The sequence below is a fragment of the Atractosteus spatula genome, chromosome 13 (assembly GCF_055471065.1).
Source record: "Atractosteus spatula isolate fAtrSpa1 chromosome 13, fAtrSpa1.hap1, whole genome shotgun sequence".
NCBI classification, from domain to species: Eukaryota; Metazoa; Chordata; class Actinopteri; order Semionotiformes; family Lepisosteidae; genus Atractosteus; species Atractosteus spatula.
In genome coordinates, this window is record NC_142718.1 from 5874170 (window position 1) to 5889835 (window position 15666).

Consider the following 15666-nt stretch of genomic DNA (forward strand, 5'->3'; position numbering starts at 1 on the left):
GGTCTGTGTGGGAGAACAAGACCATTTAGAAGATGAACTGTTTTTACCATAGATTTGGGTGAATCACATTAATTGGAAAAAAAAAACTGTAAAAGATCAACAATGGGGAAACCTTTTGGGAAAAAAAGGGTGAATTTTGCCTAATTTATTAGCATAAGGTGTGCTAAAACAGAGAAGATTAAAAAATGTAAGGTACAGTGCCCTGCAGAACATGTCGAAAAATACATTCCTGATTCTAATGTACATAAGGGTGAATGAACACATCTAAAATCATTGTGAGAAGGGGATAAATTGTAAAAAAAGAAAAAAACTAATCAACTTCCAATTACACAATTAGAATTATGCCTCAAACCTTAAGGCTTAGGTACTTTAATTATAACAGCCTTTGCCTCTACAAAAGTGTAATGAGTCAACATGTTATAGCATCAGATAACATTGTTGTAACCTATGAAAAAGAGCACTGCACCCCTCTGCATTGCAATATACTGTACAATTCTTAAGAGGTAATGATTATTAATGAATTTCTGCAACCAAACCATTACACATCTCAACATTTTTACCATCTGGCTTTTATAATACTGGGAACAATTTTGGTCTCTGCACTACAAAGATGGCATTAGTGCTCTGGAAGAAGTTCAGAGTAACAAGAATAATAGTGCATCAAAAAAAGAATTATGTACACAGGCATGTTCAAGGGCATACACGTCTTCAATCCTGAACAGAAGAGACGCTAAGAGATGCCGATGCAAGCAGCTGAAATCCTGAAAAGAAAAGTGAGGAACCCAAGGACAAGTGAAATTTAAAGGAAACTAAATTTACAGCCGAAAAGGAGTTTTTGCAATCACTCCTCGTTGCACTCACATTAAGTAACAAGATGTCAAGTTGCAGTCCAATATAATACCACAGATAATACTAACACCAAAGCAGAACAAACTTGGTTGCTTAAGCAAGACAAAGTAATCAGAGTCTTGTCAGCTACAGAACTAAAAAAACAATTTGCTTGCCTCAGTTCTGGGATTGTGGAAGTGTGGACGAGCTACTCAACCACGTTGTTGAAGCTGTCACCTTAGTGTCTTTCAAGTAAAGGGTAGTTGTGATTCTTGGCTTGTTAGTCTGTACAGATTTGTATTAGGATATTTTATTGTTATGTTTCCAAAACATTACCCCAAAGGCAACTCGGAAGTGTGGTTTTTCAGGATTTGCTGCTAAATGGTTAGATAATGGATAGTTAGAAACATAATATTCAGAAAAAGGCCTACTTTGTGGTTAAGCCAAGCGTGAAATGTACGAAAGCTGTTGTCAAGGGAAGCTCTGAGCAAACTAAGGAGCTAAGAAAAAGATTACCATATTAAAATTAGACTAGAATGAATTGTAAAGCTAGTAAGTGAATTTCTATTTTCTCCATTGACTCCAGAAGCAATAAAAGTGTAACTACCAAGGCTTAAAGCCCCTTCAGTGCAATAGCAATAAACCCAAATCACTTCAAATTTGGTCAACTGAGCTCCTCATGTCTATGTCGCAATCCCGCGAAACTAAACGGGAATATTGTAATTCTGTCCTTGGTTGTGTATATTAAAGTTTGGATTACTATTTTCTTAATCGTTCACCCCAGTACTAGACCACCTAGTGGACCACAAAAGTGGAGTCTGGAGAACACTGGCTGAGATAGGTACAAGCAGAAGTTAATTCCAAACTGAAAAATACCAAAAAAACAAAGCTTTTAGCTGTGAACCTTTCTTCTGTGAGTGTAAGACAGACTTGTGCTAGGCCTTCACTCATTCACTTTACTGAATGTACCTTTGTGGAGTCCAGTCAGAAAGAGATAATTACAGCTTAAAGCCTTGGTTGTTACTGATTAAATATTATATACTGTACAAAAACAGTAACTGGGGATACACAGCTGGGCTTGGCTTGTCAGGCCTGACCCCAATCATAGGAATTGGGGGCAGTTCTTCAGTAGTTTCCAAATGATTTGCTCAATAAAGGAATAGACCATGTCTGGACTGTAACAACATTCTGTACACAACAGGGGAAAAATCTAAAATGTAGAAATCAATGCTACAAAACACATTTGTGGACAAACTCAAGTTGGGAACGCATTACAATCTGCAACGTATAAAACATTTTGTAAACAAAGGTTGCTTTTAAACAGACATGAGTCTACTCAGTCACTATTCCAAATGCTCTAGGTCTGAAATAGAAGGAAATTGATACCTTTACATTTGGACTGTTAATTCTATTCCACATGGAGTTTAATCTGAAAACCAAAGTAGAATATTTCACATTACTGTCTTAATTATCTGGGATAATAAATCATAATTTTATGGGAGCAGAAAATAAAAAATTAAGTCCAGCTACAGAGTTTGATACTAGTTCATCAGTGCTTGCACATTTAACTCTGTTGTCTAGCGACAAAAATGAGCTAAAGGAGCCAGGCTAATTATTCTGGATTTCTATCATCACCTACTGTATACTCTAACTGTGCGCAAATGATAAATGAAGAACAGATTGTGCCTTGCTGTGCAGACTCAAAACAAGACTACAAGCAGCTGCAACAGCACTATATTCAATGGTGAATATTTGACTATATTTGACCTTTGTTTTGAAAGTTACTGAAGACTATAAAGACACATTTTTCCCCAAGCCAAGCTTTGCAAACTACTGTCAGCTGTCTGAAACTACAGTATACTTACAAAGGTCTTATATGGGTGAAAGCCCTGACAGGATAAAGACAGATCATAAAAACCAAATCAAAACTGTAGTCTTACAGTTAATTAATTCAACAATGTTTTAAAAAGGGTTGGAAAGCAACATACAGTATTAAATAACCATACTGTAGAAAGTCCATACAATAATCAATAACTGTATAAAAGACCACAACATACTATTTTAATCAGGTGTTGGATATTTCTTCCTTTTTTCATATAAATGGTATTGATGGACAGCCGTGCTGCAGACATGTTCCATTTAGTAATAGCATAACTATGTCAAGAAACATGGGACATTTTCTCCAGATAAGCCAAATCAAATTACAAGGACCAAAAATTGGACTTGTTCTTGAAGTTGACAGTGCTGCCACATAAACACTGGTGGATCTGTTCTGCAGTCTGACCATTTGCTGAAGACCTTGCAGGAAACACAAGCCCTACTATACACAAGCTACTATATATGGGCATTTACCTTCCTTGTGTTTCTGCTTGTGTGATAACGGTTGCATTATTTCTGTATCAAGTCTGTTTCATTGAGGAAAGTTGAAACTACGTCACATGAACACAACGTTACAAATGAGGACAGCAGAAGTAAATAAGCTTAGCCTCCAGATGATTAAAAAATGTTCGAACTAGTGTTCAAAGATGCTTATTTCAGAATCAACATAATATATGTCAAGGAAACACCTTTAAAGACGCTATATAAAATAAAGTTTATTATTATCATCATTACACTAGGTATATTAACTTAATGTGTTGAAATTGATTTAAGCAGAATTGCCATTTCCTTTTTTCTTTCAAAGTTCAACAAAAATGAGAAAAGCAAAGAGCCTTCAAATATCAATCATTTATGACTTGACAGTACAGCTACTGTATTTCTTAGTGCAAGAACAAAGATCTCTTATATTATGAACGCAAGACAACACACTCGAAATATTTGGACAATTTGACCTGCAGCTCTGAGCGGCCCTCACCTGCGCGTGCACCAGGGCATCGTTGAAGAGGATGAACCAGTTGACGGAGAATCTCCCTGCGTTCTGCAGGGTCAAGGCCTTGTTGCTGCTTTCACAGATGAGCCGCCGTGAGGGTTTCCTGAGAGAGTCCTTTTAATAGAACCACATCCCTTCATTTGAATTCTTCCGAGGTTACGAGAAGAGAACTACAATGCTATTTTTAGATTTTTGGGTTAAAAAGAATCAGCCTTGATGATTGCATTTCATACCACAAGAAAGTAAAATGTACACTATAACTTCCAAAACATCCAATTTACATCACAATACAGACCAGATTTCCAGGTACATGCAGCGTCATGTTCTAGTATTCAGAACGAGGCAACAGGACTTACAGTCACATGTTGGAGCCTTATTACATTGTAAACAAGCAGGCTTGCCAATACATCTCTTGAAATATTGCTTTCGACTTCAAGACAGTTAACTCTGCATGCAGATCACATTGGAACATTCCTGAGGTGAAATGTCTGCTGCACAACCTGTATTTATTCACTCAAGATATTACTCATTATAGTGACTAGTGAGCAGGAAGGGCCACTTTATATCACAATAGTAAACTACTTCATCAACATCCTAGTGACTTACTCATTAGATAAAAAGCATGTTAATAGTTAATGGAAAGTAATGATTGGGTTTTTGCTTTGTTTCAGAATGGAGAGGGAAATCACAAATTGGTATACTTCAAAAACACAAAAGAAAAGAAACACACCGTCATTTTTCCTGGGAAAGTCTTCCAAAAGTGGTAGGTGTATTCGGAATCCTTCCTCTTCCTTTTCAAATGGATAGCTAGTGCTTCATACTTAGAACTGCCATCTTGTAGACTCTGATAATCGGGAGCAGTCTAGAAATGACAAGAAATGAATCAGAAACATTAATGAAACCTGGCTCTGTCATATAAATGTGGCCATTACTTTACTGATGGGATATGCTATAAGTTGATATTTTTGCCTTCACAGATACACAGTTTGTGTATGTTTGCAGGTACTGTATTACTATATTTGTGAGGAGCAAAATCTCAGAAAATGCCAATTTTACAATAACATTGACTACTGGGAAACCAGCTTTGGGAGGAGCACTGAAGTATTAAATGTATTACTACAGGTATTAAAATATTATTAAAAATATTAGTTTTCTCTATACTTTTACCCCAAGGTGAGTTTAAAGTAAAACAAGAAAACCAGAAGTCTAAACAAGAAAGCAAATCAATTAAAGGCATCAATTAATGCTGGTGATTTAGACCGGAAGTAAGCCATAAAATAATAGTCCCTCAAGATTTCAGATTTCTGACAGATTTTTAATCAATCTGAATTTATCAGTAGAGTATATATGGTAATTGAAACAACTTGAAACATCAATTAAAAAACCATACCCACATCATAATTTTTAATTCCTTATTAATACAACAATTAATACAGCCTGGAGCTGTGATCGGTGCTGTCCTGCTCACTAGGGTGCTGCCAGGTGTCAATACCTACCACTTCGAAGCAGGTGGCCAATTTGAGCAACACTCTGCCATACTCGTGCAGGTGTCTGATGGGTAGGTAGAGCAGCACCTGCAGCAGGTCACAGAGGGGCACGCTCTCGTCGTTGGTTTCCGAAAGCTGGTGCAGAAGCTCTGGGCTTTTGCCGAAGAAGTCACTGGAAATTAAAAATCCCGACAATCAGGTCAGGCAACAACCCCAATCCCAGACTCATCTGCGAAGGACAAGGACTGTAATGCAATGGGTAATGGACCAAGGCTATTGAGAAGGGAGCTCCAACAATGGCGAAGAGCTGTTGTTCTATTACTCACAGTGAGGGCTTGGCGAGAGCTTGAAATCCACCCATCACAAGGAAATTTCCCACAGAGTTACAGTATCTATAAGAGAGAAAGACTGGTTCAGGGAAACAAACATCGGACAGCTTGAAAAGGTGCCACTGAATACTCTATGAAGCCCAGCTAGATACAGTAGCAACACTTGGGTATGTGTCACAATGGTCAGGGCCCATATAAAAAAATAAGCTTTCACAGGGTGTTTTGAATGGGAGAGCAATATGTACAGTGCTGGGAAAAGGTTTGGGAACCCCTAAGGTTGGTCCATATTTTCATATATTTTAGACCACAAGAGCAATTCTATCTTAAAGTCTTAACAAAACATGAAGATAACCCAATTAAATGTAGTGTTTAACACAAAGACATCACATCTATTTGGATTAATTAATTAACGATCCTCAAAGAGCAAATACCCTTGTGGACCCTCAGCTTCAGTACCTGGTGGCACCTCCTTGAGGAGCAAAGACTTCAACTAGCTGTTTCCTTTAATTGTCTGTCTCTTGCATCAGCTTTTAGGAATTGTGGCAAATTTTTCTTTATTGAACTACTTCAAATGGGTGACATTTTAGGGTTTCCTTGCACGAACAGGTTACCACGGGTTTGCCATAACATTTCAGTGATGTTGAAGTCTGAATTCTCACTTGGCCAACCCAAAATGACTTTTTTCCTTCTTCAGATTTGATTTTGTAGATCTGCTTGCGTGCTTAAGATTAATGTTTTGTTGCAAGACATGATAGTTTGCAAAGAAGGCAGGCATCCTAACGTTAATTTAATTTCTTGAATGGCTTACTGTCCATCTAAACTGAATCGCAGGAAGATGTCTAAACCAGGAGCAGAAATCTGCCTTAACTTCTCAAGCTCCCAACAGTGCTTCAGCTGAACATAAGGCTTCTGGGTGAATCAGGCTGAGACTTTCCACTTAACCCCATACAATCCGGCTAAATTTAATTTCACTCCAGAATCAGCTGAAATTGAGCCCCTAAAAGTTGGGATATGTGACGAAACATGTTTTTGATGCAACGTCTTTGTTGCATGCAGATCCCAGATCCCAAGACTGAAATAACCCTCAAGGTCCTGCTTGATAATGAATTTGAAAAAAAAGTTGAAAGAAGAGTCTATCACTGAAAAAAAAAAAAGAACATCCAGAACACTTCTGTTTTGATCTCCCTTTTCACGTGTGCTAAACAGAGAGGTACAATCTTTAACACGGCTTCACGCTACTGCCCTGGCGGTAGATTCCCCTTCAGTCCAGCCGCCCCCGCCCCCCCCCACAGCGCCTCAGAAGCGCTTCCCGTGTGGTGTACTTGCTCTTTGTAAGTGTCCAGAAATATCCCCGCGTGCTCCAACATCACCAGCTCCTTCACCTCCTTGCTGCGCCGGATGAAGGTGCTGAGGGAGGCAGCGTGCTGGCCGGTCAGGTAACACAGTCTGCTGAAGCGGCTGGCCATCGTCTGGAGCAAGAGGCTGGAGGTGGGGCCCAGGGCTGAGCAGAGGTTCTCTGGACGGGGAAAACAACACGGGGCCCTCGATCACCAAACTTGAACTTTATTGCCATATGTAACTGGTACCTGTACTGGTACAATGGAATTCTTACTTACAGAAAGTCTCTCGATTGTTAAAACAAGTGTAAAAACACAAAGTGCAGACAGTGCATCAAGACAATATACAAACAAACAGTAGACAATGTACTAGTAAAGAAGTAAACAATTTGAGCAGTAAACAATGACTGGAGATGTGCAATAAATAAGAAATCATAATGAGGTAGATGGTGTAGGTGTGATCCTGAGAGGCATGGCTAAATGTGTTCGCCAATCGCACTGCTTGTGGATAGAAGCTATTGAAAGGAGCTATACTGCTGATCAGAAGCGCTTCTGCCCGGCAGGGACCTCGAAATGAAACGCCATACTCCCAAACTGGGAAGAACCTCCTGAAAGCCATGGTATGTGAGATCAGACACAAGCGGAAAGCAAAATACAGGGGCCGACTGTAATAAATGCATAGTGATGCATACAAATGATGTGGAAAGAAGTAATTAGGGGAACCTAAAACGTCTATACTATAAGGAGCACCTAACAGGCATGCATTTTCAATGGGGTGACAAGCTAATCAATACCCTTCTTAAAATAAACTGCGGTAAAACCAAGTGATTTAGATGCTTTAAAAAACTTAACTGAATACACCACAAGCTTAATTGATCACAGTCAGACTGTTCCAGGCCTTTATAAGCATTCATTTATCAACGGATGCTTCTTTAGGACCAGAGACGGAGACCCCTGGTTTACACGATGGTGTTTGTAAACAATATTTGTGAATAAGATCCGTAGGTGGCAAACGTACTACAGACATATTTTAAATGCGTGCCATCAGGTTTTTTTAAACAGCATAAATACTGAATATCTGTTGCAAAAGAAAAAAACAAGATGTTAAAACGACAGCTTTGATTTCCAAATGCAAATTGACCTTAGCTGCATTCCGTATTATAACTACTATAGATTTGTTAATATTAACATTAAATAGCAATGCATTGAGTTTTTTAGATCTTGAGGATAGCTGTTATAGATTCCATCCCACCCTAAAAGAGAATTCTACTAAGCTAACGTACTCAAATTTAACATAACTTGCATTAAAATATGTGATGGGACACCTGGCACCTGAAATGCTTTCCATACAAGATGGCCATAGTAACAGACGGACTTTTCAGAAAGCAGACGGGGGTGTGGCACTGCATCAGAATGTTTTAATGAGCAAAATGCACTGGTGTCGAGTATGTGCTGCTGCACACAGACTGCACACAGTCTGCGTGAACATATTTCACAGTTTTTACCTTTCTCTACCATGTGCTGTGTAGAAAAAGATATGACACATAAAAGTTGTTGAGACTGAACAAACTGAACATTTTTTAACACACACACACGCACACACACGCACACACACGCACACACACGCACACACACGCCATAATACTTGGTGTCCATCTCCGTGCCCTGCAGGTACCAGAACACATCACTTGTACCCAAGGCTTTCAGGTGCGAACAGGACACCAGGAGCAATGGATTGTTAAAACAATACCATCAATGTAAGGTCTATGAGTGGCAGAATTTGGAGAAATTGCTGATGACCAGATTATAAGGCACATATCCCAATATAATGAGGTACTACTCGATGATCATAAAACACCTGGGTGTTCTAACACATTCCTAAGGTAAGAGACTGCAGTCAAGAGTTGAGGCTTGAATGAAGTGTGACTCACCCAGTCCCAGCAGCGGCCGCAGGATATGAGACTTGATGCTACTCAGCCTGCAGTAGAATTTTCTCTCGGCAGACGCCAGCTCATGGAGGCTGGCAATGAAGCCCATGATGTTATTGTCTGCCAGTGCAAGGCAGCTCTGCCCTCCTGCAAACACTGAGCTCACGTAGCCCATCTGCACCAAAAAAAAAAAATACACACACAGCAATCAGCTCATAATGATTCTGGCTTAGCTGGTGTAGATGGGTATTTTATATAGCTGTGATTAGTTTATAAGATGTGATTTTTTGTACAGTTTTGAACACAGTGACATCTCCTATTAGTCAGAGCCCAGACATGACTACACAGATGCCAATTTTGAAAGGACACCTGTTTGTCCTGGAATCATTCACAGCACTGGCAAAATGACAGTGAAATCTGTTTTGGCACTGCCCTTTCCTAAATATAAAAATTAAGTTGCTTAACTGTTATACTGATTTCATCCACAACAGCAAGTCTAATGTGCCTGCCATCCAAAAGAGAAAAACTGCACGATGAAAAACAAGCTTTCCCCCAGCTGATCCTTTCTAGGGCCTCTGTAAATCCACCTTCCCTATTTCTCCAACAGGATTTTATGCCACAATTCCACAGACTGTGATTGCTAATCGTGTTGTTATAACGCCTAAGTCTTCTAAGTCCTTAGCTTTTCTTTGGGCTTAAACTAAATTTTGGAATATCAAAATTGTCAGTGAATTTATAAATTGAGCTATTTGAGAAGATCTGACTATCGCAAATGCAGTAAATTGCTGTTGCATCACAGTGCTGATTCTTGTTAATAAATTGTGGAATGTAATATTATTAATAAAGCAATTTTATTACATACTCTATTAAAGAAAAATAACATTAAGTGAGATATTACCTAGCAAAAAATGCCTTGTCTAGATGCATTGTTAGCTTTAAGTACCAAACCTCATTTAAATTTATGAGGTTCCCTTCTGCTTCTGTGAATGACAGCCAGATGCTTCAGCTTATACAAAACCTTCTGGCCTATAGTCTTATCTCTCCAGATTATCTCTCCAGACTGAGCAGTTTTGAGTACTAATAATAATATACAGCAGTTCAGGTAGACACGTGAGATCCTGCTTCAGGAACTGAATTTAGGGGGAGCATTTATTAAGGCCAGATTTTACAGGACAAGAAATGTTATTGACCCAGGGAAAAGTTCACATATAAACTGTTTTTAGTTCCAAAAGTCAAGAACGCGGTTTAATGTCTCCTCTGAAGGATAGCCTGTCCTACAGCATAGTGTTGCAGGTAATAATGGGACATTTGTTTTCGGAAATGCTGGTCCAGAGGGAAAAGACCCTGGACCCACTGTTCCAGCAATGCCTCCTGCAGCAGTAACCTGGTTTTAATGTATTTTGGTTTTACTGGGAGGTCTCCTATTCCAGTACTGACTTTAGCTTCTGAGATTAGGCTACAAGGTGCCAACATTCTGCACCACAATTCAAAGAATATGGCACTTGGTCTTTGTCTGCGATGCATAGATTGTGGGACATCCAGCTGGCAGGAGATAACTCCTCTTCGATACTCTTGGAGAATCTGTAACCACCAGGTTCACAGCCAGACTAAGTGGAGACTGGGTTGATATCATTGCGCGTGTGTCAGAAATAGTTCTCATAAGTAGCGTTTGTAGTGTAAATAGGATCTCCCCGAGCAATGACAAAATAGCGTACTGTGTATCATTAATCGTCTTTACAAAGGTGACAGGATTAGTCCAGAGACTAGCATGTTCTGTATATACTGTATAAAAAAAAATACTTCATCATTCAGCCCTGTACTGTTGTTAAGGGTGGCTGTAGCTGTGAAAAACACATAACTGGCTATTCCAAATCTGGGAAGTGCAGCAAAAAAATAAGTGGCAATTTAAATTTTTTAAACAAGATACAAGTAAGAAAGATCTCCTGTTAAATATTATTTTATCACCGACTATGCAAACTGACTAACTGCAAAAGCAATAGGTACTGGGATTCGCTATATCATGTGACATATGATGACACAGTGACATGAAGATGCATTCGGTTTTTGGGTTTTTGAGAGGTGCAGGTTCTGTGTTAAGGGTAGGGCATCTCTCAAGTTATCATGGTGGGGGCACTCACGTTCATGCAGAAAGGCAGGAGTACAGGCTGCTGGGTATAACCGCCGTCGGTCTGCAGACTGCCGTCATCCTCTCTGACCTGCTTCCCGCTGTAGTACAGGATGGGCTGGAAGCAGTCTCCGTCAGCCAGCAGCAGGGTGTGCTGCTGACCGGCCGCAACATCCCACACGCGGATTCCCTCTGACATCTGGATGAGAAAGAACGGTTTTCAGCGTCGCCGCCGCCCGACTTGGTGGAACTCGGCACTGCTTCTGCCCGACTCGGCAGAGTCCTTCTTCACACAACCCCCTCTGAGGGGGCTTTAAGAGACCGAAACTCTAAGGCTTATGATTATGTTCTTTTTACGGCACCAATTCTAGTAAGTATGTGGAAGGAAGAACTAGAAAAAGCTCCGGCACTCTGCTCTTCCATTGTAGACCACCTGTTGCCAGCTCTAGAACTCAGAGTCCTGAATCCAGCAGGCTAAGTCTCCTTAGGAAAAAGAAGTTAACAGCAGAAGGCAGTGGAGAAGGGATTAATTGCTCCACTTAAATCTTAACTGGACTAATTTAATAGTTCTCCTCAGATAAAGAGAGGAGAACTTATTTGTGACTCTGGTCTTGATCCTAGTAGGGTAAATAAGGAGTTTCCTAAGAGTACAGGGTTACATGCCCCCATACAAGCACTGCACTATCAGGGATAAGTACAGCTCACTATCACCAGAAGATGATGAAAAACCATGTACATGTACTACTCAATTAAGAAAATATGAATTGCTACACCACCAATTGTAAAATACAACATAGGTGCAAACCCTATCAGCCTACTCCTGCCATTGCTTTTACTGTCAGCTATTACTATGGTAGAATTCAGTTTTGTTTTAGAACACCAGTTTGTTCTGCAATCTGGTAGGTGAGATCAGTAATATAATAGTGGATATGACAAAAAAAAATTCAACATTACAGAGTGTGAATTCTCTGTGCTGTAAAATTGGTCAAACATCAATTTTCCTACAAATGAAAAGCATTTTACATTGTTATACGGAAATACAGCACATTTCTGTGAAGAGGGGAAATGGATTGAAATGCATGAGCAGATGAGTTTTAAAAGCAAATGTCTTGCTTCAGATCTTCAAATATTTTGGCAGGGTATGGGTTTAATGGGAACTGTTGTCTCCTCAAGACAGGCATATCCCCATGTTTGTCAGAAAACAGAATTTGGCATTTATTTGAACAAAACTGCTTGTATATATTCTGTGCAAAAGGATGAAAGGTGCAGAGGGATGAAGGAGAAGATAAAGTGCTTTTTTTTTGCACAGATCTGGAACTGAGCCATTTTGCTTGGCAGGGAGGGAGCACAAAGTCTCGACTTTTTTTGCACAGGCACTAAAAATAAACCAGCATATGGCTTCTGCAAGATGGCAGATAACTGCTGCCGTCTTCTTTTACCTTAGTAAGCCGGGGAATGGTAGTGGGCGACTCCATGTGGCCAAGCTGTCCAGAGCTGTTACTGCCCCAGGAGAAAAGCTGCCAAAACACAATCAGAACCATTGAGCACCAGGCTCCGAGTTGCACAAGGCTGGCTGTGGGCATCCACTGGTGTGATCTTTCTGGGAGGCGTGTGAATTAAGACAATTAATGCACATTATTTCTGCAAAATTATTTGTGTAAACCTCTTAGCATTTATTAATGATACACATACTTTGTATAAAAAATTCTTACAGCCATTACAATATAGCCATCCATTACCAGAACGCAACTAATTCCCAATACGTTCACGGCATCCCTGAGCCTATCCTGGTAGTGTAGGACACACAGCGGGATAATGCCCTAGTCAAGATGTCAGTCCACTATAGTGCACACACACAAGCTTAAAGGGAAAATTTAGAGACGCCTATCAACCTAACCAACTCCACCCAGAGGGCACTACAAACAATCCTACAGATTTCTGGCTCTGCTGCATGCTCTTGAAGAAAACAGGCATAGGTAATCAACAATATTTAAACAACGCTGACTGAAAATAACAGTTATGATTTAGACGATTATATAGTAACAGAAACAAAGTAATTTGGTATAAGTACGTTTTAAAGGAAGTTTTTAAAGGAACGTTTTGAGTGAAAAGAGATAAAAGGCACTTAAAAAGGTGCTTTATGTGATCGTTTGCAGAGAAACTCTCAAAAGAACACGAAACCGTAATGTTCAGCTGCTAGTGGCTGATCGAGCCTTACCTGGGACTGGGCAGTCAGGGCCAGCGAGTGGTGCGCTCCAGCAGCCACACGGATGATTTCTTTACTGTTCAGACTCTTAATGCACAGAGGCTGCAGCCTGAGAACAAGCACACAACACAACTCAGACCCCGAGTAACACTGGAGGAAAATAACAGGGTATTTTCCATAATGACTGTAAGAGAGGGGTTAAGAGTGGATCGCACTCTACCCTAGACCTTGATGGGCTCACTGAATCAGATGACAACTAACTTGGTTCAAAACGCCCCTACTTCCAATCCTTAGCTACTTTGAGTCTAAAGTAACCTACAGAATTTCTATTGATCATTATTGAATATATATTGAATCCGATCAATAACGATGGATTATTATAATGATCTGAATCAATCAGAGTGAAATATCTTGGTCAAGGGTACAACAGCAGACTCTAACCCAGGATTTGAACCCCCAACCTTCCAGAGCCCGAAACACTGCTTCACAAAAGAACAGGGAAATCTGGTCTCAGAGGTGCAAAATTTTAAATGAACAAGGACTAAGTTATAGAAATGATAAGACAAGCTTAATTAATATCTGCCTGTTTTCAAAATATGGGGTCGCTACTTTTTGTTGCAAAATGTTCGTCACTACAAGAGATTAGATAAATCAGGTCCTTTCCCAGAAACCCAAGAAGAAGACCACATGATCCAGCACAGGATCAGACAATTATACATACCTTCTACCATCTGTAATACATAATTGTACAGAGCTAAAGTAACAATTAATCATGCCGTAATCAGCAATATTTGCAAACTCCAATTGCAATTAAGCAAACAGACTTTGCATAGCAACATGACTAAGAAAACATGTTTTAGCATGTCCATCCTATTTACATACCACTGTGGCATTTTCGAAAACAGTTAATAGATGATAACATAGCACTTCCATTCACCAAACCCAAATCTAATCCTTGTGTATTTAACATAGGTCAATTAGAAAAATGACCTTTAAACGACCAGAAAGAAAAGTGTGATTGGCTGGACCTAAAGAGAGCGGAGGATCACAGGGGTGGAGGCTCTATGCATGAAGAGCTACTTTCAAAGACAATTATGACCACGGCCCTTTAAATCAAGCAAATTACCAAATCGAAAAGGATCTCAGTGATTTAAGCGAAAGTAAGAAAAGCCCAGTTTTCAACTGGGCGACTGATGCATGCAGCCTTTTGTAAGGCTGGAGGGTGAGCCCGACCTGGCTGATTGGCTGGCATGAGAATGCGTTTGCATTCCACGCTCTCATTGGTTGGGCAACAAGCCAATCAGATCATCCAGAAAAAGTTCTCTCCAGCCCTCTAAATAAATACAGGAAAGGGCAATCTGGAATACTGGCTTTTCCAATTGTGTAAATACTCAGTATACAGAAGATTCTAGTTCAATGTAATAGTGATGGTCTCTGACATTTTCTTTCAGATCAGAATATTATGCGCCTCGCCTTCCTATGAGCCTTTCTTGGCTCTTACCTGGGTAAGATATCTCCATGGCCAAGCTGCCCCTCCTTGCCTCTCCCCCAGCTCCACACCTCTGTGTGCAGGGAGGGCAGATAGCCATCAGCCTCCGTGTCCGAAGTCGGAGTCAGAGCCACCATTCGCACCCGTGATCGGCCTGCCTTCCTCAGCAGCCTGGGAGACACTATAAAACAGATAAAAAAACTCTTCAAGCAGCCAGAAGATGCACTACTTTGAATACTTCTCCTCTGCATAAATGCTAAAGGAATTTTAAAAACACACAGCCACTGGCGTGTTTATCACTTTCACCTGATATTATTTTACCAGGGACTTTTGTACAAATATATACCGTATAAATGCTTGCCCAGATGGACTTCCACGACGACGGCACCGAAAATTTTTGGCGTGCCCTCTCTTTAAAGCCCTGGCGAAATACGAAGACAGTAAGTACAGTTTTAATTCAAACTGAATTTAAAACTACACAACCCAGTTACCATGTTGGTGCTTGTGATCATTGCGTTTAACCAACGAAACAGGGCGAAAAATCAGTCACATGAATTTTGCTGAGTTTTGAAAGCTTAACCTATCAGCAACAAAGCGAAATCTACACGATAGGCTACCTCAAACTATCAGTTACACGACTGTGTATGTCGCTTAAGCCAATCCTATTTGGCATTTTAGTTATGGAGGCGGGAAGACACCACCCCCTCCCCCTCTCCCTCCCCCTGCCTCTGGGTGCCTGACTTGTCGCCATCTTTAAGTTAAAGGGCGGAAATTGGACCAGGACACCGAAGTAACACTCCTACTCATTTCTTTTTGAGAAATGTCCTTGGAGGGTCAGAATCAGGAGAGTCAGATTTTACATTTCATCCAAAGGATGGTGCCTTTTTTACAGTACAGGGTATCCATCTCTATACTGGGGTACCCACACAGACTGCCCCTTGACACCTGCCAATCTCCAGTGGGTTCCCAGTTGTGAGTTGCAGGGTGTTGGTACAGCTGCTGGCTTTGGTGTTTATTTATTCCAATTATAGGGTTTTCTAACATTTTCATTTCACTAAGCGTTATTTA

At 40.3% G+C, this 15666-nt stretch overlaps 1 protein-coding gene across 2 annotated transcripts in view; it reads right to left on the reverse strand.

The window, feature by feature from the left end:
• The window catches only part of als2b (alsin Rho guanine nucleotide exchange factor ALS2 b), a 58268-nt gene that overhangs the window by 27296 nt on the left and 15306 nt on the right, over positions 1-15666 (reverse strand). For both annotated transcript variants that reach the window (XM_088930984.1, XM_088930983.1), the window contains exons 7-16: positions 14611-14779; positions 13122-13218; positions 12343-12420; positions 10917-11102; positions 8782-8953; positions 6840-7029; positions 5511-5576; positions 5194-5356; positions 4428-4559; positions 3683-3811 (exon numbers count right to left, since the gene is read on the reverse strand). In XM_088930984.1, the coding sequence (XP_088787110.1) occupies positions 3683-3811; positions 4428-4559; positions 5194-5356; positions 5511-5576; positions 6840-7029; positions 8782-8953; positions 10917-11102; positions 12343-12420; positions 13122-13218; positions 14611-14779 (1382 nt within the window). The remainder of the gene's footprint in view (positions 1-3682; positions 3812-4427; positions 4560-5193; positions 5357-5510; positions 5577-6839; positions 7030-8781; positions 8954-10916; positions 11103-12342; positions 12421-13121; positions 13219-14610; positions 14780-15666) is intronic.